General features: G+C 37.9%; 2 protein-coding genes across 3 annotated transcripts; both read right to left on the minus strand.

Moving 5' to 3' along the window:
- Positions 1–1,671: 1,671 nt before the first annotated feature.
- LOC134792472 (protein CutA homolog) lies at positions 1,672–3,467 on the minus strand. Its single transcript, XM_063763754.1, has 3 exons — positions 3,260–3,467; positions 2,396–2,553; positions 1,672–2,011 (listed from the first exon to the last, which is right to left on the minus strand). The coding sequence occupies exons 1-3, from the start codon at positions 3,384–3,386 to the stop codon at positions 1,826–1,828; spliced, it is 471 nt and encodes a 156-aa protein (XP_063619824.1). The 5' UTR covers positions 3,387–3,467; the 3' UTR covers positions 1,672–1,825.
- Positions 3,468–3,882: 415 nt separating this feature from the next.
- LOC134792095 (protein spaetzle-like) lies at positions 3,883–21,305 on the minus strand. Of its 2 annotated transcripts, none has more exons than XM_063763280.1 (6): positions 20,957–21,305; positions 11,771–12,236; positions 9,561–9,733; positions 8,832–8,939; positions 6,166–6,266; positions 3,883–4,687 (listed from the first exon to the last, which is right to left on the minus strand). In XM_063763280.1, exons 1-6 carry the CDS (start codon positions 20,987–20,989, stop codon positions 4,513–4,515), a joined length of 1,056 nt encoding a protein of 351 aa, XP_063619350.1. In that variant the 5' UTR covers positions 20,990–21,305; the 3' UTR covers positions 3,883–4,512. The 2 variants fall into 2 exon arrangements, with proteins under 2 accessions (XP_063619350.1, XP_063619349.1); XM_063763279.1 differs by lacking the exons at positions 3,883–4,687; positions 6,166–6,266 and adding exons at positions 6,968–7,176; positions 7,638–7,738 and having other exon boundaries at positions 20,957–21,304.
- Between the last annotated feature and the right edge of the window lie 904 nt (positions 21,306–22,209).

Raw genomic sequence — 22,209 nt, forward strand, 5'->3', positions numbered from 1 at the left:
CTACCAGAATACTAGGTTAGGTTAGGTTAAGAACTGCGACCCCTACACAAAACGAACCGCTACCAGAAAAGTAGGTTAGGTTAGGTTGGAATTGTGACCCCTATATAAAATGAAAGGAAAAAAGTTTAGATTAGGTAAAGAAAACCCAATTGGCAAAGAAAAATTTATATATATATTTTTAAATTAAACATTGGATGTTTTTTTTAGATTCAAATTGGAAGCCTCACGATAGTCACGATACTTGTTAGTATGTACGTGTTTGCAGTAAAAAAAAGTATCAGGCGTTAAACATTTACATATGTCGTCATAAAAATACCTATATTATACCGAATAATGCATATATAATAATACTTGTATAATAAATGAGCATTATATCACATGATCGTTATAATAAATGAGTGTTATATCAAAAGATAATTATATAAAATGATATTAAACATTTTAATAATATACCAAATGTATATTATACAAAATGAGTTATTATATTTTCTGAAATTATATTAAATGTTGTTATATCTACAGAAAATATATTAATTATTTTTATATCGATCATTACACACCCTTATTTATGGTACCTATACTACGCGTTTCGGCTATTTAGGGTTGTCAAAATTCGCCAAAGATTGGACAAATATATATCGCTGATATAGGCTCAGCGCGAATTGATTACGGGCCTGTACTTATCGAAACACTGATACTGATTGATATATGCCACCCTACTAGAATTACTTCCTCTGCAATCTCATTTCAAGATCCGGAGGGTCGCGAAGCCGAGCAGCCTTGTTAAAGGTGGTCAATATAATACCCACTACAGCGCATCAATACTCACGAAATGGGGTAATTGAACCCAATGATCACACTTGACGTGACAAACATTTGAATTTTTTGGACATTTTTCATACAATTTATCACCTGTGAAGTGTCATATAACTTATGTGCCAGAACAGCTACTCTGGTACCTAAGCTGCACACACAAAGCCAATAGTTTTAGGTAGAATATAATTTTATATACTCTGGTAAATTATCTTCTTTCGCAAGCAATCTTTAATCTAAACTAGAGTAACCTTTTTAAGATCATATAAGTAGCGACATCTATTTGTTCTCTGTAGAGTAAGTGCAGCTTTTTATATAGTTTACGCTAACTACGCTAGATGTCTCCTTTTTAAACCCACACTACAGAATATTTTAGTGTAACCTGTTCAAAGTATTACTTATTTCTTATTTATTGAATAAGTAAATGTATTTTAATTGTATTGAAAATTTAGGCACTTATAGGATAAGTTTTATGTGGAAAGGTTGAATAAGAATTTACATAATGATATAATACAGTGGTCGGCAACAGGCGGCCCGCGGGTCGCATGCGGCTTGCGAACCTCTCGCTTGCGGCCCGCGAGCCTCCCTGGCTATTTTATACCTATGTAATATTGACAAACGATGTCTGCTAAATCACAAATATTACCAAAGTGCGGCCCGCGTCAACTTCGTTAACTACTATGTGGCCCTTGGCTGCTAAAAGGTTGCCGACCGCTGATATAATATAAAAGTATTATTTATTATTTTTTGTTGTATTTAGGAAAAAGTCATTCCAGGCTTGTATTTGAAACATTTTTTGCATTAATTCCATAACATTTTACTTGTAAACAAACGAACATAACATTGCTTACATGACTAACTACAACTTCACACAACGAAATACCTACCAAATAGATGCTTGTACTTATTTAATAGGTGTTCTTAATTATTAACCAAATGTACAAACCATTACATAGTTAAACTCATTTTATATGGAAACTTATTACAAAGAATAGTACGCTAAATACTTTAATTATTTCTTCTGACAGACCTTAGTTTCAGTTTCTGGCACTGTCTCCGCAATCCACTTGAGATATGGTGGGTTTCCATTCTTAATAGGTAAGGATATAACTTCACACACCTCATATGGGTGGTTGGAGCGTACATAGGTTGTCAGCTGGTCTACTTGAGATGTTCTTGTCTTGATCATTAGCAGCAGCTGAAAAGAACAGAAATTTTTATTTTACCATCCACACCGTTAACTGTACATCGGTGGACCTTATGCCTTTTGAAATATGGTCCACCGATGTACAGTTAGGAGTGTTGCTGTTTGTACATGTAGACAGCGGGCTAAGCGTACATGTTGCCAGTCATTGCAATCCGAGCTATCATGTGTAAAGTGGTTAAGGGTGATGTGTAATAAACCCTTGTGGATGTTAGCTGCCGCTCCATTGGTGGGTTGAGGAATGGCACGCTTGAGTGGCTGCCGTTCCTCCGTACACATAAAATAAAAATTGTCATTGCCTCCCAATCAAGCACAAAGGGTACTTTTCTTTGTAGTTGACTGTACTGTAAGTAGCTTAATTATGTATTATATATTGACCTCACTATCCTCATTAATCTCTCCTTTCCACATGTACACCGAGGTGATTTGAGGGATGATGTTCACGCAGGCTGCCAGTTGCTGCTTCACTAGCCCGTGAGCCAGGGTCTTTGCTACCTCATTGTTTGGCACCGTCACATAAGCCACTGAGTATTTGTCTGGAAATAACATTTTTATCTTAAGAGATTTGAGATTTAATCCAAATATAAGTATATTCCTAAAAGTAACAAGTTATGAATGTTGTAGATGGATGGACACACACAGAAATGTTTTGCAGTATTTTTTTTCTTTTTAAATTTAAATTTGGCAGTTGAGTAGACTAGATTCAAAAGGTATCCTGCCATGTTGACTTGGGTCTAAAATTTAGGTTCTAACCCCCTTATTCATAAACGTTTACTAAAGTTGAGAAGCCGATAATAATCGTTTGTCCCTTTCCGACGTATTAGTATGATGGAAAGGGATAAACGATTATTATCGGCTTGTCAACTTTAGTAAACGTTTATGAATAAGAAGGTAAATGTTTAAATAGAGACTTATAGTATTACCTACTTCTAAGATTTTAAGTTACATTGTAATATGCCCTTTGCTTGGTTTTAAACCAAATTATGTCCTAGTATAATATAGAAAAGAATAATCTCACCTTTTTAAAATAAATAATTTTCAAAGATTTTTGTTTAAGTATACAAAAACCTAGCTGTAACTTTCAAATAAAAAGCTGTTTCAATCCAAATGTTTGAATCCGCGACCCACACTGGATCTGAAGAGGATAGTCCCTCTCGTCCTTGAGACAGGCTGGAGCCTACACCGGGATGTCTATTAGGCTCTTATTTTAGCATTACTTAGTAATGACATCCCGTTACTTACCTGCGTCGGCACTGCCACTGCCGCATACTGAAGATGTAGCTAAATTAGCGTCTGCCATGACAAAACAAGGACGCAGAACGGATAAATAAAGCGTAAGGAAGGATTTCCTGTTCAAAGCTTTCAGCATATTACATTTAATACCGATTGTTTTGGTTTTTAGCTTTCGATTTCAATAGAAAAACTTGGAAAACCGTATTATTATTATGACAGCATTGACTTGACAATAACATTGACAGTGACAGACTGACAGCTGATAGCCAGTGTTACCAATGTAAGAAAATGTTTCCTTGCACACAGAGCATGTTGAGCAGGTTTAGGGTAAATTAGGCTTTGAAATAAGGATGTTAATGATATAAGGAAGTTCTGGGTAAATCATAAGCATGTACCAGCGCAAATATTTTTTGGTATTTAATGGATGGTCAAAATTATATTCATTAAAAACCAAAGAAAAATAATTATGTCAGTCATTAGGTAAGAAAAACTATAGGTAAGTATAGCCGGTCAAACAACTTTGTCAGTAGAAAAAGGCACGAAATTAAAATTTTCTACGGGACGATAACTCTTCGCGCCTACATTTTTTTAATTTGCCGCTCTTTTCTACTAACGGAAATGATTTTACAGACTTTATATAAGTACAAAATTGGTTTATTCGATAAAAGTACTTATACCTACATACACATTTATTTCTCATTATCACAATGATGCTTTCAAACAAACGATCAATTATTCAAAATATTCATATCACTAAAAAAAGAAAAAAGTTGTATGTCACCTTGGTACAGTTGGTAGGTAAGTTTTAAAGTAATACCTACACACGAAATATAATTAATATTTACCAGGCATTTGAAAACCAAAGTTTTGTTAGATTGCACACAGTTTTGGCACTCGTCATGCACATACTACTTTATGCGACAATGTGCATGACTCATGACTTATCGGTATTTAGCCGGGGTTTTCTAATAATGCAAGAATAAAATGTGACTACACCAATAAAAATCTGACTTTTCATTATAAGTAGGTACGTAGCTTATGGCTTAAGGGACCTTGCAACACTGCATGCACACTCGGTCACTTTTTAAACATGGCGCAGACTCAGTCTGGCCGCACACGCACTGAATTTTCATTCGGTTTCCGTACGGAATGACTGGTGGGAACGGAACGTCGCTCTACAAATGCATAGCGCTGTCTTGCTTGCTCATGTCATTCCGTACGGGAAATTCCGAGCGTGTGCGGCCAGACTCAGACGGACTCTTTTAATCTATTTGTCGGACAACGCAAGAGCAGCAGCTAGGTAGCCTGAAAGCCTTCTCGACCATCTCGCCGTTAGCGTTCAGGCCGGCCATGTACCGCAGCATGTACTTCTGCTTGCAGCTGGCTTCGTATCCGGAGTAGAAGTGCGCTAGCTTCGCGCAGGGGGATTTATCCTCTCTGAAAAAAAAAATGTTCAGTAAAAAGTTTTGCCTTATAATAAGGTATAGATGATCAAGCAAATCTTGTCAGCAGAAAAAGGCTCGTAATTCAAATTTTCTATGAGACGATATCCCTTCGCGCCTACATTTTTCAAACGACCATGGGCAACTTTGTATGGAGCCTGGACCCAACACCAACAGGAATGAGAGTAAGGTCATTGGATAGGTATTTCTATGTACTTAATTTTGCTCTATGGGCACCAAGCGGAATTCCATTGCAGAACTGAGATATTGGTATTTTAGCCAAAACGTCGTCACCCTTATTACCTAGGCAATAGAGTCCAAGTAAGTAAATTAATTGCTGCAGGGCAGATGTTCGCGCACCGCCGGGCGAGCACACTGAATGATTTGCCGCGATCGCCCGGCGGTGGACTCTATGGCCAAGATCGCTGTGCCAGAGTAAAAAATATAATGTCATCAGATTACGAAAAAAAAATGGAAACGCATTAGCGTCATAAAACCTATTAGTTGGTCAAACCAATTTGTCGGTCAGTAAGAACCAGGAAAACTATACTATATTTTTCTTTTGGGTGCTAATACTAGTGTAAGACAAAGATAGTATGATTCTCTCTGTCTATGATTGAAATGAGACAGTCCGTGGACAGTCCTTTGACAAACTATAGAACCCGATTCAGATTTAACAATTTGTTATGGTTTTGAACTGGTTTTAATACGACCTTGAAGATCTCTCACGCTTATTACATTTAGGCCCACTTGCATTATTCACTAACCCGGGGTTAACCGGTAAAACCTGGAGTTACCATGGTTACCAGTACAATTTGACACTGGGTTAACGGTTTAACCGCTTAACTCCGGGTTAATGGAATGGTCAAATTGTACTGGTAACCATGGTAACACCAGGTTTAACTGGTTAACCCCGGGCTAGTTGAATGGTGCAAGTGGCGCTTAGTGCATATGCGATATAAAGTGAAAGTCATGCGTGAGATGCGTGCCATTCACCAAGACGTGAAGGTCGTATCAAAACCAATACAAATTACATAAGAAAATGTTTAATCTGAACAGGGGTCCTAGTTACCACTTACTTTATTAATCTAGTAACGTTTTAATTTTGAGATAAAGGATAAGATAAGATTTTACAAGGATAGCAGACGCCACTGGTGATCGTAGAGCTGGCAGCTTCCTCGCACAAATAATAAGTGTTGCGATACAGCGAGGAAATGCTGCCAGCATCTACGGCACCATTCCGCAGGGGGATAGTTTGTAATTATTTATTTTTAGATTAGTTTTATTTATTTTTAGTTTATAAGTTTTGTAGGTTAGTTATTTAATTACGTTTTAGGTATGACTTATGGTATTATTTTGTTTCTAATAGGTATGTTTTATATTAAGTTTATAATTATGCACTAATAAATATATTCATTTTGAGATTATATTATACATAGGTTAATTAGAATATAATTCATCTATAATACTCACTTGCATATTTCAACATGGAAGCCCTGCAAAGGCTTGTCCTTCTGGTTTAGGATATAGTGCCAATTGCCGTCTTTGTCCGGAGCCGCCTTCGGTACTACCACCTGCAAAAAGTAAAATACGCTAACGCTATTCAGTTGTACAGCAAAACTACCCCTGCATACATAAGAATTAGAATTAGAATCAGAATCAAGCATTTTATTCGTGATAAACTTAAAACTAAGATTACATACAAGAGTATAACTAAAACTACAAATATTAATAAAATTGGTAATCGTTAAAGTTTACCACGAAATGGGCTCGCCTCAGCATAATACTGACCCGAGACCCAGCGCTGATCTTCCGGCGAGACCATTTGTGGGCCATAAGTATTTATGCAGGAGTGCTAAAAAATGTACCTACTGTAACTATAATATTTAGTTGAACCATTTCGTTTAATTGTTGGCTTTTGTGATACCTTTATATGTAGTGTAGGTAGGTAGGGTACCTAGTATAGGTAGTATTTTTATTTCCAACTTACGAGTATATTAGTCAAATAATAAGTTGTAAGAGATTTTTCCTTTATTTGAAATGCCGGGTTATTTGTTATTTTCCTTTACTTACCTATTAATTTCTTTAGGAATTTATTAAAACACGGATTGATCTAAATTTTTTACATTTATTGTAAATATGGCGTTGTGGCGTTATCTTTCTTGATACTTAATTGTTTTTACATTACTATGTCAACATGTTAGGCATCGGTGCCTATTTTTAACCGTTCAAATTTATGAAGAATTTTTGATTGACGCAATTGTAGTGCACATTTAAAAAAAGAACAATCATTTTCATAAACTCTAGTCCTAATCAGTCTGCCGAACGACGCACGAGCAACAGCTGGGTATCTTGAACTGCTTCTCAACGACCTGGCCGTCGGCGTTCAGGCCGGCCATGTACCGCAGCATGTACTTCTGCTTGCAGCTGGCTTCGTAGCCCGAGTAGAAGTAGGCCAGCTTTGAACAGGGCGAGTCGGCTTTGCTGGAAAAATCATTAGGTTATTTACTTTTGGGTCAGATTTTATCAAACAGGTTAAAAGAATATGCTCATGCGAAAAAATTGCAAAAAGTTAGAAAAACTCTCACATTTTTTCAGGAAAATTGCACAGAAAACAAAACAAGCTTCGGAAATAGAAAAATTAAATTCCTAGGTGTACAAAAATATGAGAAGTATTCGGTTTTTTCCCAGGTGGAAATTCGCACGTTGGAAACTTTCCGACTCAGACAGATAAGAGTTTTAATTATACAATTTGGTTTTACTCTGGATACGTCATAGGAGAGATTGAACCTAGTTGCTGTGGACGATGAAGGTCCTCACTAAGGCACATTTTTGTGGTTAGGTACATTTATCGACACCATTTTTACGATATTTAAAGGACTTAAAGGTATACTATTAGTACTATTATACTTCGATTTTTAATTTTATTAAATCCTACTATTCACCTGCATATCTCAACGTGGAAGCCTTGCAAAGGCTTGTCCTTTTGGTTCAGGATGTAGTGCCACTTTCCGTCTTTATCTGGAGCCGCCTTGGGTACTGCAACCTAAAATACATCATTAACAATATTAGAATAAGTATATATTTTTTCAAAGAAAACGTGAAAATTAGGAGATTAATTAATAATTTCCATGACGGCAACGCCAATTTTCCAAAATATGCCATTTCTTATCTCAAACTAATTTTAGACCCTCTTTGAAAATAAATAAGATTGCGAATCGATAAACAGTGTCATCGATACTATATGCATTTTTTACTTCTATGTATTAGGTACTACTATTTGTCTGGTATAAGAATGATTTAATAAGTACCTACTTAAGTATAACACCAAAATAAGAAAATTAACCTACCTGAACCGGAGTTACATGACTTTGAACTTTCTAACCCCGGATCAAACAAAACAATCCTTGTTTGTGCACTATAAGTATTAACTTATCATAGTCTAAATACGAGTATAATTTTATTATGATTTAGTGACCAATATTTTGTTTTATTATTTGCTTTTTTTAGTTTTTTTTATTAATGTTTTAACACAGTACTTATTAACGTAACGAAACCGTCAGTCCGAAAAGATGAAAACAAATCATATGGGTATACGTAGGTATTGGGGGTGGCGTTGGAACACTTTTGTACATTTCATACTTACAAGCTAAAATGTGTTGGAGTCATTCTGCTTGTTGAAAGGTAGGAGTACTTTAATATGAACCATTTTTAGAATTTCATTGGTAAAAACACATAGATGCTGGTAAAGGATGACTCACGCTAGACCGGGCCGTGCCCGGACCGAGGCGCCCGACATGTAATGTTCTATGACGGCTGATCGATGATCACGTGGTGCTTTCCGTAGAAAACGACGCGCCGGAAGCTACGGCCCGGCCCCGGCCCGATCTAGCGTGAGTAAACATTAACGCAGTAACAAATTCCATTTTTAATTCAAAGGGCATCAAAAGCCAATGAGTTAGGTAATAAATGTACTGATTCTTATTGGATATTAACAGTGGGTATATACCTAGTTAAATATTTAACGAAACTGACGAAACTATCATAAATCATTTTTTAAATATTAAAGTAGGTAGAACATATATTCTACTTTCATAGATATCGATCGAGGTAATTCAGGAAATCAAAGTAAAATGTACCTTAAGCGAGAACTCGCAAAGCTCCATTTCCTCCGGCGGGCCGATCCGCTGCGCTATTTCAGGCGTGTCCAGCTCGTCCACCTTGTATTTGTCCGTCGCGTTGCCGAGCTGGAAAACGACAATAATTCATTTAAAAATTAAGGAACAGTGAAGGGTAAGTACTAAATCTTATTTTAATTTTTTATCATTAACATGCCACTATAATTGGCAGATCGCGCGGCCCGATCCGCGTTTGCTTATACCTACTATTAGTACCATTTATTTGTATATCTTTCCCTTCACGGAACAATGGTGTTCCGGACCTTTGGGAGGCGTGCGCGGAGCCGAAGCCAACACGTAGAGGCCCTTTTGACACTTTAATGAAATGTAAGGGGTACACCGAGCGGAGGCTGCCCTTGCCCGTGTCATGGGACGCACGCAGAGGCAGCACCCGCCAGGGTGTGAGGACTATTGAGAGTTGAGTACCATTTATTATTATTACTTTATTAGGTATTTGCATTAGAACAAGAGCCATTCCTTTATCTGAAAGACGTCGACTTCTAGATAAAAAACCTAGGTACTTCATAAATATTATTTCCTGTGATCTTCACCAGATCATCTTTTCATCTTGGCCTTTCATCGCTTCTTCTTTCGACATGCTGTTACCATTTAATATATTTTGTGCCGCTTAGCATATTTTACAGGACAGTACGAAATAAGCTGTAAAAAAGACAAAAATATCAGTGTCACCTGCTCAATGATGGCGGCGACTCGGTCCTCCGGGTAGTCAGGCAAGTCTTCGCAGATACCCGTGCGCAGACATTCCTCCGGCACGCTCGGGACGAACAGCGTTTGATCGGACCGCCGGCTCGGGCCCGGGAACACCACTACGTCCGGCGATGCTACCGGATCCGGCACCATGCCTGGGAATTCAGATCCTTAAGACGACAGTAAAGTTTAAGATTGTCCGTATAAAGATAGAGCACAAAATGGGCAACTGCCGCTTGAACCGTTTTCTAATAGCTCCATAAAAAAATCCAAAACCATGTTTCATAGAGTCAGTCCATCAAAAGTCTGCAGCGGATTTGATAGCCCACGCAGTGCACGTGTTATTTATAACGTCAAACTTCTATGAAATTATGACGTATAAATGACACTTGCACTGCGTGGGCTATCAAATCCGCTGCAGACTTTTCTTGGTCCGACTCTAGTCCCTATTAATTTGTGTACTAATATGGAAGAGTGATAAAGAGACACAAAACGATTCGATGGCGAAGCGAAAGTGATCGTCACGTTGGCTAGGCCGGCAGTCGTGCTTTTAAAACTTCTTAGTTTTAAGCACTTGTTTATCGAATTCAAACAAACAAATCGTTCTACTAAGTATAGGTAACGATTTCACACATAGGTATGTGGCATATCAAGCCAAATGCCATAATAAGCATAAATATACCCTTGATATTGACCGCTATGTTTTGCATCAGTGCTGTGTTGTTTGTCCATAAAACCATTATTTTTTGCTCATTTGAGCGACCTTAAATTACGAAATAAGTATGTTTCGTTTCGACTCGCTTACGAGTAGATAGGTATATGTACCTAAATGGCAAAAACTTGCAACTCTTAATTAGCAGTCAGCCTTAAGCCCAATGTTATTGTATGTATGTAAATGAAACCCTCGGTGCCTTATGTCATTGCGTGAGTCACTTGCAAATTAGTGTTTAGTTGGCTAATAGAAGTATAATTTGGGGGCACGTGTATAGTATACCTTAACCAAGGTCGACAGCAAGTACCTACTTACATACTAGTTGATACTAGCAAAACATTGGCTACCAATTAAATGGTCAATTATATCAAGTAACTCCAGCTAACTGACCATAAGTCAAACAATAATACATTACTTTGTTGGTTTGAGTGTTATTACGGGTGTCCCGAGTCTTCTTTTTCTGTGACAGGCTCATGCCTGTCACAGAAAAAGAAGTCTGTCATCAGTTGATCGGTGATCACGTGATACTTTCTATAGAAAACTGAAGTGTCGGACGCCCTGGCCCGGGCCCGGATCGTAGCGTGAGTCATTCTTAATTCGATTAAGTATGTTATGACTTTAAAATCTATAAACTACTTAAGTAGAAACAATTGCCCTCATCTCTAAGTATGTCTCGTCATGCATGACACATCATTGACATGACCTCAACCTCGACTACATTATATTATACTCGTAAATATCTACTAATAGATGCGATCGTGTTTAAATAGGTTTACAGATTAAGGTACCTTATTCAAAACCGGTTTGTCGATTTTCTCCACGAGTCCATACATAGTTAGGGACATTTGACTTTATAAAAACCGCATTTGAACCGTTTAGTGTTTAAAGGGCAAAGTTTAAGATTCAATGCAATCAGGCGGTTTAATTAAAAATTTAATCGTTTTTAATAACCTAAAATTCTAAAATGCAATCAGGTATATTTAGATGATGATGATGATGATCCTTCCGGCCGATTTCGACCATGGCGACCACTTCGACTCCTAACTAGTTAGCTCGGCGCTAGTGCGCCCGAATATGGCTGACGTAGCCGATCTTTGAGGTGAACCCCCGCGCACATTGAGGGCACGTGAGAACACCAGTCACAATAGTGGTAGTGAATGGAAGCAGGCTGGCGTGCTTAGATATGATATATATTTAGATACCTACCTATAGGTAGGTAGGTCTACCGTTTTATTAAGGCGGTTGGTAATCAATTAAAATTATAGGCAGCTACGTATGTACTTAGTGTGGTTGAAAACTTGGCTGCATGAAGCTGATTTATATTATGTGAAGTAAATAAATAGAATAATTATGTAATATTTAAGTTTAGTCCCAAAACTCAGCTGCTCTTCCTACTACTAGAATAACAGCGCAACTTCTTTATTATTTACCAACCTCCTCCGATAAGTGGTAGACCTATGTAGGTATACTCTAATCTTACCTCTTCTAGGCGTCGAATTAAACCCCGAATTTTTATTTACATTAACGATTCTAAGACCCTCATCTTCCTGATTAAACCTCCTTCTTTGCAACTCTTGTAGCCTCTGTCGACCGCTGTCCAGGGGAAGTGAGCGTTCACTCATTCTCTGTGTAGCTTGGTCGTCTCCTTCGCTCAACCTTTGCGAAGTTTGGTCGACCCATTCTCTTGTCCGATGCGTCGCTTGGTCGCTTTCGCTTATCTGCTGCGTAGCTTGATAATGTTCTCGTTCGCTTATTCGCTGCGTAGCTTGATCTACCCATTCTCTTAACCTCTGCGTAGCTTGATCACCGCTTATTCGCTGCGTAGCTTGGTCGTGCAGGCTCGCTCGCTGTGCATGACCCTGTCGGTCATGGTTTGTCTCTATTTGACCGTACTGATGGTACGGCGAGGGTATATGTCGGTAGCATCTTATAGATGTCATTGATATCTGTAATGAAGATAAGTACTGGTAAGTTTTACTTTGTATAAGCTACGAGGTCAGCCGCTGCCGCTAATGGAAACTGGGTTGACGCATATAGTAAGGTAAATGTAACGATTATAAATGTTCTATTTTAATAATCATCTGTGACTAATTCGCATAATAGGTGCCCGTATTGTATGTTTTAGCGGCTCTCTATTTCTAGTTACAAATAAACATTTAAATAGAAGACCAGCAATTTTATCGAATTTTATGTTATAAATTCCAGAAACTAATGTTTTTTAATTTATTTCTTCTGCATACATCTTTTTTTATAGTTGACTGACAGTGACACCTTCTTTAAGTAAACAATTAAAGAGATGCAATTACAATTGAAGTGTAAAATAATTTCAAGTTAATACTGACTCTTTCATTGTAGAAATCTGAAATAAAAAATACCATACACCGTAGACTTTATCTATTTTTTGGCCCTACTGAATATTAATTTACCCATATTTAACACGTTCCCTGTGCATGCATCATATGTGTAGCATTTTAGGGTACATATGATACGTGCATGCACCACTAATGATGCACGACCCCATATAAACTTAAAGCATTGGCAAAATTTACACGTGTGAGCTAGGTCTTTTTTATTTGCATGCACATACTGGCTATGAACCTTTTGGAAAAAAACATGTTGCACGTGAGGACTCAATTTCTGGTTCCTAGGTACCTACACAGGGAACGTGTTAACTTACTTAGCACCACTTGCACCATCCGACTGACCCGGGGGTTAACCGGTTAAACCTGGAGTAACCATGGTTATCAGTACAATATGACACTGGGTTAATGGTTTAACGACTTAACCCTGGGTTAGTGGGATGGTGCAAGTGACCCTTAAGGGGCTGTCCATAAATTACGTCATCGATTTTTGACGATTTTTGACCCCCCCCGCCCCTATAATCATCCAAAAATCATGCTTCAAATGACCCCATTTCCTCCTACTTCATGCTACCGTCATCCGATGTCCAGACCCCCCCCCCCCCACCCCTAATTTGAAATGACGTAATTTATGAATAGCCCCTAAGTAGATACTAGCACGTACTAGGCACTTGTTGTCTTTGATATAATATCACCTTAATCCTGAATGAAACATAGATCTAAGATGCCTTATATATTTTAGAAACGTTTAGTACTTATAAGTATGTAGGTACCTAACTTAAAACATGAAAACTAAGAAAAAGTTATATTGTAAAAAAATAAGTATTTTCGAAATAATTCAATTGGTAATTCCACAAACCAACATTGTGATAAAGCTACTTCGCTTTGCGATAATGTATGTCGGTACTAATTGCGTCTAAAGTCATGGTTGATGGAATAGTTGTGATTTAATTATGTACTTGTGTAGGTACGCCGTAAAAATATACAATACTTATACAAAGTATTTAATGAATTACAATAGTTAGATCGAAGTTGACATTGATAAAGCAAATGGCAGTGTTAACTAATATCAAATGAAAGTTTCCGTTTAACTGATAAAACAACAGTTTGAACGTACTCGTTTATCGCCGCCTAGTCTATTCATCAAGTGTTTAATGCTACATACTTAATTGGCATTTACTAGTTAGAGGAATTTACATTTTTATATCCATACCTACCAATACCACTACGCAAGCATTGCAGGTAGGTAGGATTTATTAGGTAAGGTAAACGTACTAGTGCTCGACATGCTAATGCCCAATAGATGACACCTTGCTGTCACTTCTATTGACAATGACTTAAGTTTCAAGATGACAATGTACTAGGACCGCGTCGAGCACCAGTACGTTTCCCTAGTAGCATTTTCGTTGGGGCCCACGGTGCCAACGGTAGGGAAAACGTTGGGATGAGGTTCGTTCCGTAGCCAACATTAATTTTGTATTGGCCCACCATCGCATTTACCAACATTCGCTGTGGCACAGATGCCCAACAATGGGCCTTTGTGTATTTTGGTACCGTTGGCTAAACAACGATAATATTTGTTGGCCCAATGATGACATATATCGCATTTACCAACATTGGCAGTGGCAGTGATGCCCAACAATGGGCCTTTGTGTATTTTGCTACCGTTCGCTAAACAACGATAACATTCGTTGGCCCAATGGTGACGAATACCGCATTTACCAACATTGGCTGTGGCACGGATGCCCAACAATGGGCCTTTGTGTATTTTGGTAACGTTGGCTAATCAACGATATCATCCGATGGCCCAATGACGACAAATATCACATTTACCAACATTGGCTGTAGCATTGATGCCCAACAATGGGCCTTTGTTTATTTTGGTAACGTTGGCTAATCGACGATATCATCCGATGGCCCAATGACGACAAATATCGCATTTACCAACATTGGCTGTAGCATTGATGCCCAACAATGGGCCTTTGTGTATTTTGGTAACGTTGGCTAATCAACGATATCATCCGATGGCCCAATGATGACAAAAATCGCATTTACCAACATTGGCTGTGGCACTGATGCCCAACAATGGGCCTTTGTTTATTTTGGTAACGTTGGCTAATCAACGATATCATCCGATGGCCCAATGACGACAAATATCACATTTACCAACATTGGCTGTAGCATTGATGCCCAACAACGGGCCTTTGTTTATTTTGGTAACGTTGGCTAATCAACGATATCATCCGATGGCCCAATGACGACAAATATCGCATTTACCAACATTGACTGTAGCATTGATGCCCAACAATGGGCCTTTGTGTATTTTGGTAACGTTGGCTAATCAACGATATCATCCGATGGCCCAATGATGACAAATATCGCATTTACCAACATTGACTGTGGCACTGATGCCCAACAATGGGCCTTTGTTTATTTTGGTAACGTTGGCTAATCAACGATATCATACGATGGCCCAATGACGTCAAATATCGCATTTACCAACATTGGCTGTAGCATTGAGGCCTAACAATGGGCCTTTGTGTATTTTGCTACCGTTCGCTAAACAACGATAACATTCGTTGGCCCAATGGTGACGAATACCGCAATTACCAACATTGGCTGTGGCACGGATGCCCAGCAATGGGCCTTTGTGTATTTTGGTAACGTTGGCTAGTCAAAGATATCATCCGATGGCCCAATGATGACAAATATCGTATTTACCAACATTACCGGTGGCACTGACGCCTAACAATGGGCCTTTGTGTATTTTGGTACCGGTGGCTAAACAACGATAACATTCGTTGGCCCAGTGAGCACAAATATCGCATTTACCAACATTGGCTGTGGTACTGATGCCCAACAATACCAGTTGAGTTTGCTTGTGGCGTCACTAGATGGCGTTACTCTCTCCAAACATCGAAGTTATAGTTATTTTCTCGATTATTCCGGATATAATCATAATATTTTTTTAAAGTAACTTATAAATCTAATAGCTATAACTATAAAATTTATACATAAATTTAAAAAATTGTATTTTACCAACATTTTCTCAATTTAAATCTCAAAAAACATAAATCTCGCTTACGAAGTTTCGAAGTTCGGTTAGTATATATACAAATTAGAGTGTATAGTAAGTGTACTTGCTTCGGCAGTACATATACTAAAATTGGAACGATACAGAGAAGATTAACAACAACTGCTGCCTAGCCTAGGGCCTTCATGTGGATACAACCAATGCCTACCGTAGTGTAATTGTAATATTTATCAGCAAAGGCCCAACGTCGTATTACACAACCACTTACTTAACGTAGGGTAACTGTAGGACTCGTAAACAAAAGCCCATTACATAATTAGACTGTAGGCACACTATAAATTACACAACTATTTACCTACGGTAGTATTGTAAGAATCCTACACAAGGCCCAACGTTAAAGTTACAATGTTGGCCCTTTGTGGGACAAGCTGTGTTGGGCCTTCAACCTGGTGCACGACTACCTACCGACCTACCTGACTTGCCGTTGGGTAATTGTTGAATTTGCAAACAGAAGCACAACGAAAAAATTGCCCTTTTTTATTTTTTTGCAGTTGGCCCTACAGCAAGCCATACGGCCAAATGTAACAATTAACCAACCATCAAACAAATGTGTATAGGGCCAACCACGGCCCAACCAAAACCACCACCGTTGAATAATTGTATGATTTATTTAAATAGGCCCAACGAAAAAATTACTCTAATGGCCCTCTGTTGGGAATCTTCGGGAGGGCCTTTGTCGAGGGCCCTCCAGCAAATCGTACGGCCAAATGTAACAATTAACCAACCATCAAACAAATGTATATAGGCCCAACCACGGCCCAACCAAAACCACCACCGTTGAATAATTGTATGATTTATTTAAATAGGCCCAACGAAAAAATTACTCTTATGGCCCTCTGTTGGGAATCTTCGGGAGGGCCTTTGTCGAGGGCCCTCCAGCAAATCGTACGGCCAAATATAACGGTTGCCCAACTAATACGTAAACAAAGGCCCAACAAAATCCCTACAAGAAAATGCTATTAGGGTTACCTTATGTGTCGCAGAAAAAACCTAAGAACTAGCTCAGACACCAGTTTTTAAGCTCCTTAATATATTAAATCACATTCATAGACGGGTCTAATGCGAAATTTATTCAATTACCTTTATTTACCGACGTTTCGACACAGGTTTCACTGGTCGTGGTCGCGGCTAACTGATGTCCCAGCAAAATGTCAAAATAGAGATTTGTGCAACTACCCGACGAAAAGCTCCTTAATTCCGATATTATTTCTAATCTACTTAATGAGTTACCTATATTAATTAATTATATGTATATTTTTAGGATTAGGCCCTGTCAGCTGGGCGACTTGCTTGCCAGTTATATGAATTAAAGCTGTTTGAAATCCTCTAACTTTTGTTAACTAAACAGGTCTTCTTAAAGAACCTTCCAAACCAAACTATGGCCGACCAATCCATTGTGCAACCGATGAGAATGAGCAAGCACCGAGAGGCCATGAGCGCATCACATTAAATATTATTTTTAAATACTCCTAAGAGGAAAAACCTCATTAATGAATTGGTCATACAATCAAAGCAGAGCGTCGATACCACACATTACATGAGCGACACTTACGTTAATGAATCGGTGTAACGCGTCAGATCCGTGACGTCATCGCATCAAACAATAGGGTATTTTCTGCCTCTTTCTCATCGGGGTTTTTATAGGTTTTTCCTGGCCATCATGTCCTTAGAATGGATGTAATTTAAGTAAAGGGCCTATATTTATTACTTATTTAGGTCGTGTTCTTACTTTTTTCTAAGTATAATTTATACAGTTATTTATTTAGTCACCCAAAGTCCGTCAGCCAAAATGTATGAAACAGCCAATTTTTTTCGCGATTTTGGGGTTGGTCCCATAGTTAAAGTTGCTCAGGATTTTTTTTTTGTAAAAGTTGCTCAGTATGATTTAGATTTAGTACTTCAATAAAATAATAAAAACGGGATTATTTTATTTTATGTACCCGGGTCGTTAACTTTTATTACATTGTCCACAGAACGGACCTTTTTCTGAAATGCGTTTGACTCAGATACAAAGTTGCAACAAAAAGTTATGTGATAATTTTCATAATTAAGTATTGAAGTTTCCTTTGTAATTTTTTATAAACGATTGTCATATTTGTAACTTGGCTATTAGGCCCCCTTGACTGTATTTTGTGTGTGTAGCGTCTCTCTACTAACATAGCGTCTCTACAATTTTTTTACTATGACTAATATTTAGGTACGCATAAAAAAACTAAAATGGCTGCGGTAATAACGATTAACTTGAGGCTGTCAACTGTCGACCTTGGTGTTAAACACTCATAAGTGTACTAATGAATCGGCATGAGTGTCCAAACAACTTAGAATTACTTAATCAAATACCTCAGACATTTTTTATACGTAGACTCGGCGTCAATAACCTTTGATATTTAGTGGTTTTGAACTAAACTGCAAAACGTAATTCAAGACCAAAAAAAGTAAGACAATGTTGCCACTGCAATAATTTGTTTGTTAAATAGTAAATTCATTTTGATAAATAATCACGCTAAGATAATTTATTTATTAGTAATTTTACTCCTACGATTAAAAAAAGCACTTTTATTTACTTATTTTTACATACAAGACGCGCTAGTAATAAAGTGGCAACATTTTCAACTTTTTTTGGTCTTGAATTACGTTTTGCAGTTTAGACTGTCTGTACGTTTATATACCTAATTTCATTGCAATAAGAGTTACAAGTTACAAATATACTGACTATAACTGTAATGACGATGGTAGGAAGGTAGGTATAGATAGTTATACATTTTTAAGGTGCAACAACTCTTATGTAACAACATCCGAACATCCTATATTTTTTTAACTAAGTAAACCTAGGTACATATAGTACCTATACAACTGGGGGTTAACGAATTTTTAGGTTTTTTTGGATAATTTTATATTAATAGCTCCTAGTATTTTGTAACGTTGATTAGCACATCATTACTGTATTTCTTATTCTACTTTGTTACATATTAATGTAATCCTAGTCACTAGAAAAAATAAATCGTTACCGGAACCGCTAAACAAAAGCATCCCAGCAGCTAAGTAATCTAAGTAAAGTATGATATCACGAGGCTAATTATACATTATTAATTAGTGTTGGTACTAGCTAATCTCTTGTATACGCAGCATACATATTACACATGATAATACTAGTTATGTGCCGATATTATATGTATAAATAAGGGCCGACGTACTTATACTCCAAATTAAATTCGTACATATAGTCGCACCACATATGGGCTAAAAATATCAAAAATTCAGCACTGGAATCTATAAACTCACGGTTTAAATTCTGATATTTTGCATCTGATTTTTTCATACACAAACAGGTGGCATAGACATAGACAATATCTGAATTTATTTATTCCCTGACCAGAGAGCTTGCTGAGCTGATTTTTTTATTATTCAGCCCATGTGTATCTCTGCCGCATGTACCCAGAAAGGTGGGCCAAAATGGTTACTGAGTGGGACCCACGGAACACAATAGACGGTGCAGGCCGGAGTTTAGGCAGACCGAAAAGGAGATGGCGGGACGACTTGGACGCATTCTACCCCAATGGTGGGAAAATGCCGATGACAGGGTCGAGTGGAGAAAACGAGGGGAGGCCTTTGCCCAGCAGTGGGACACCAAAATAGGCTAGAGAAAAAAAAATGTGTATGTCATACACGGCAATTTTATAAATAAGCTATCCCGATTATAAAATATGAAACCATGCGTTCTCTGATTTAAATCCTGGTAAGGCATTCTTACTTAAATATGTATAACCTAGATATGGCGTCACTCACACATACCTATAGGTATAATGTATATTACCTATGTACCTACTTCCAACAACACTTGCAAACTAGATTCTAGACGGCTGTCAATTTTCACAAACATATTCGTACCTATGTAGGTATAATTTTCTTAATACGGTAACTTTCAACTTCCACGAATACCTATTTGCATAGCAATTTTCTAGTGTGTGTTATTTAACGTTATGTTATTATCACTAGCTACTTATAACCAATACTTACAGCAGGTAAATGGAAAGAAGGATTCCCTCAGAGTTAGTCGTACCGTGGTCGTACCCAATGCTATTCGGGGGGTCTAACGCGAAAATCGAAATTTCCTTATCTGCCTCGTTATCGCTCAAATATGCAAGTGATAGAGGCAGATAACAAAGTTTTAATTTTCGCACTAAACCTTCAGTTTCTTTCGAATAAAGTATGACTCACGCTCAACCGGACCGGGGCCGGGCCGGAGCTTCTAGCGTTTGTTCTATGGAAAGTACCACGTGATCACCGATCAGCCGTCATAGAAAATGACATGTAGACGCCTCGGCCCGGGCAAGGCCCGGTCTAGCGTGAGTCCTCCATAAAGTGCCCGTCAATTTTTGCAATTATTACCTGACTAATCAGCGGACTGCGGGCCAAGAGATTCTTTGGGATTATATTTACAAATGCCCTTTGAAATTTGGTAAAATCAAATCAATCTTTACCATTTAAGGCCTGTTGTACATTATAGTAAACATTGACAATACAATTATTTAAGTAAATGTTCTTTCACATTCCACTCCAAGTGACACCCCACTCAAATCCAGCCGTCGTATTATCTATGGATGGTTTTATCCACATGATAAAATAACTGTCACTTTTTAACACCACGGTATAGAAAGTTACGGACACCATTTTATCACGCTGTCACGTAGACAAGAACGACCATCATATCCATACAGATGAATCTTAAACATTTAAGAGTAAGTTTGGACATACCATCATTGACACAGTCATGGATTTGAGTAGGTATGTCAAATAGAGTTGTATAATTTACGTCTAAAAGTAGGCATTATTGTTTTAATCCGAAAACTTCTGAACTGGCAATAACAACAAACAACAAACAAACAAACAAACAAAAGGTTTTTGCCGCTATTATTTTTAAAAAGCAGACAGATAAAACATACAAGTACCGAATAATCGCACCATATTCTAACAATAAAATCTAAGTGTCATTGCCATGACATTGTAACATTATCATTGTTACAGCCTGTTTGCTGTCATTACAGTGAACTTGGACAAGTTAGTTAAACAACCGGAACACGGACATCGCGTGCAAACCCGACACCTACCTGCCGGCGAAAAATATTCGCTCCAACCGTTACTGGCTAGAAGAAAGCGACAGTATAACTTTTACTTTTCACTCTAGAGCGTTATTCAAATTCAGAACGCTTACCAGGGCACAAAGGAGGCACAATGTCCAGTCCATTTCTATTTACTTATTGAACTTGTACATAGCGAATGACCATACTCGGTCACAGGTTATTAACGAGTAACTGACACTGCGACGCGCTAGCACATTACGTACACTTGATAATATTTAAGTTGGCCGAGCTGCGACAAATTTAATCGGTCAAATATCGACTTTACCGTCTAAACTGGATGATTCAAATTGAAAAACCGTGTGTTTAACTTCCCGGCTACGTTGAACAATTTCAAGCGTTCATGACGTGCACTAACCGCCTGTCGATAAGCGGACATCGACAAGACATGCACCGTCTGTTGCGGTGCGGTAACTACTGGTCAAGTTCCCTCGCAAAGTTGTTTACGCTCAATGCTACCAGTTCCTGAAGATCTCTGACGTTGCTTGCTGGACACCAGTTTTGCTTCATCGTAGTAAACGTTTTGAGAGCCGCGACAGGTCAAGACAGACTGGTTGTTCAACAGGTGTTCGATATGATTGACCTGTCTTTTTTATAAAGATCAGGGTTCGCAGTTCTCACGCCTTTTATGTCATTTTTTGGCAACTTAAGTTATTAAGGGGATTTAGTGATTTAATCGAATCATTTTATCGATACTGTGTCGGCACCACTAAAATAACATTTTACTGTACGTAATGATTTATGTTATAATTATAATATTGGGTATTTTAGCGTGAATGTACTTAACCACAGACCGGAAGCTCTTTTTGTTCGTCAGTACGTTGAAGACGTCATATGCCATAGTATGTAGTCACACAATACCAACATACCAAAATTAAACGCACAATACCTAGTTATTTGTTTTACAAGGGGGCAAAGTTGTTGTTTAACCGCTCGTGCTAATATTGATAGCCGAGCAAGCGAAAGATTCCAAAATTGAACGAGTGGTTCGAAAAATTGAATCTTGAGCGTTGCGAGGGTTTAAATTTTTCACCACACCAACCCGAAGCAAATATTAAATGTAAAATATCAAACAAAATCAAATCCAAATGAATGTTATTAAATATTTATCATCCAAAATCGTCATTTAAAAGTCAATTCTACCAACAAACATAAGAAAACAACTCCTAAATTTGCATTTGATTACTTTGCCTCACATGTGAATAAAATGCAACTTTGCTATCAGTTTTTGAAGTGCAAAGTAAGCCTTTCCGAGCTGGTGTGATGAAAAAATTATTAAACCTACCTATTCAAGTTAATTAGTTACATATTTAGAGTTTTAGGCTAT

Source organism: Cydia splendana, chromosome 7, assembly GCF_910591565.1.
Source record: "Cydia splendana chromosome 7, ilCydSple1.2, whole genome shotgun sequence".
NCBI classification, from domain to species: domain Eukaryota; kingdom Metazoa; phylum Arthropoda; class Insecta; order Lepidoptera; family Tortricidae; genus Cydia; species Cydia splendana.

Excerpts from the sequence above, each read along its gene's own strand:
- LOC134792095 (XM_063763280.1), bottom strand. The coding sequence starts at position 20,989 with ATGGACTGGACATTGTGCCTCCTTTGTGCCCTG. Across the intron at positions 9,734-11,770 it reads TAATTCGACGCCTAGAAGAG|GCATGGTGCCGGATCCGGTA; the intron begins GTAAGATTAGAG and ends CTGAATTCCCAG. Across the intron at positions 8,940-9,560 it reads TCGCCGCCATCATTGAGCAG|CTCGGCAACGCGACGGACAA; the intron begins GTGACACTGATA and ends GTCGTTTTCCAG.
- LOC134792472 (XM_063763754.1), bottom strand. The coding sequence starts at position 3,386 with ATGCTGAAAGCTTTGAACAGGAAATCCTTCCTTACGCTTTATTTATCC. Across the intron at positions 2,554-3,259 it reads CAGTGGCAGTGCCGACGCAG|ACAAATACTCAGTGGCTTAT; the intron begins GTAAGTAACGGG and ends TGTTATTTCCAG. Across the intron at positions 2,012-2,395 it reads AGATTAATGAGGATAGTGAG|CTGCTGCTAATGATCAAGAC; the intron begins GTCAATATATAA and ends TGTTCTTTTCAG.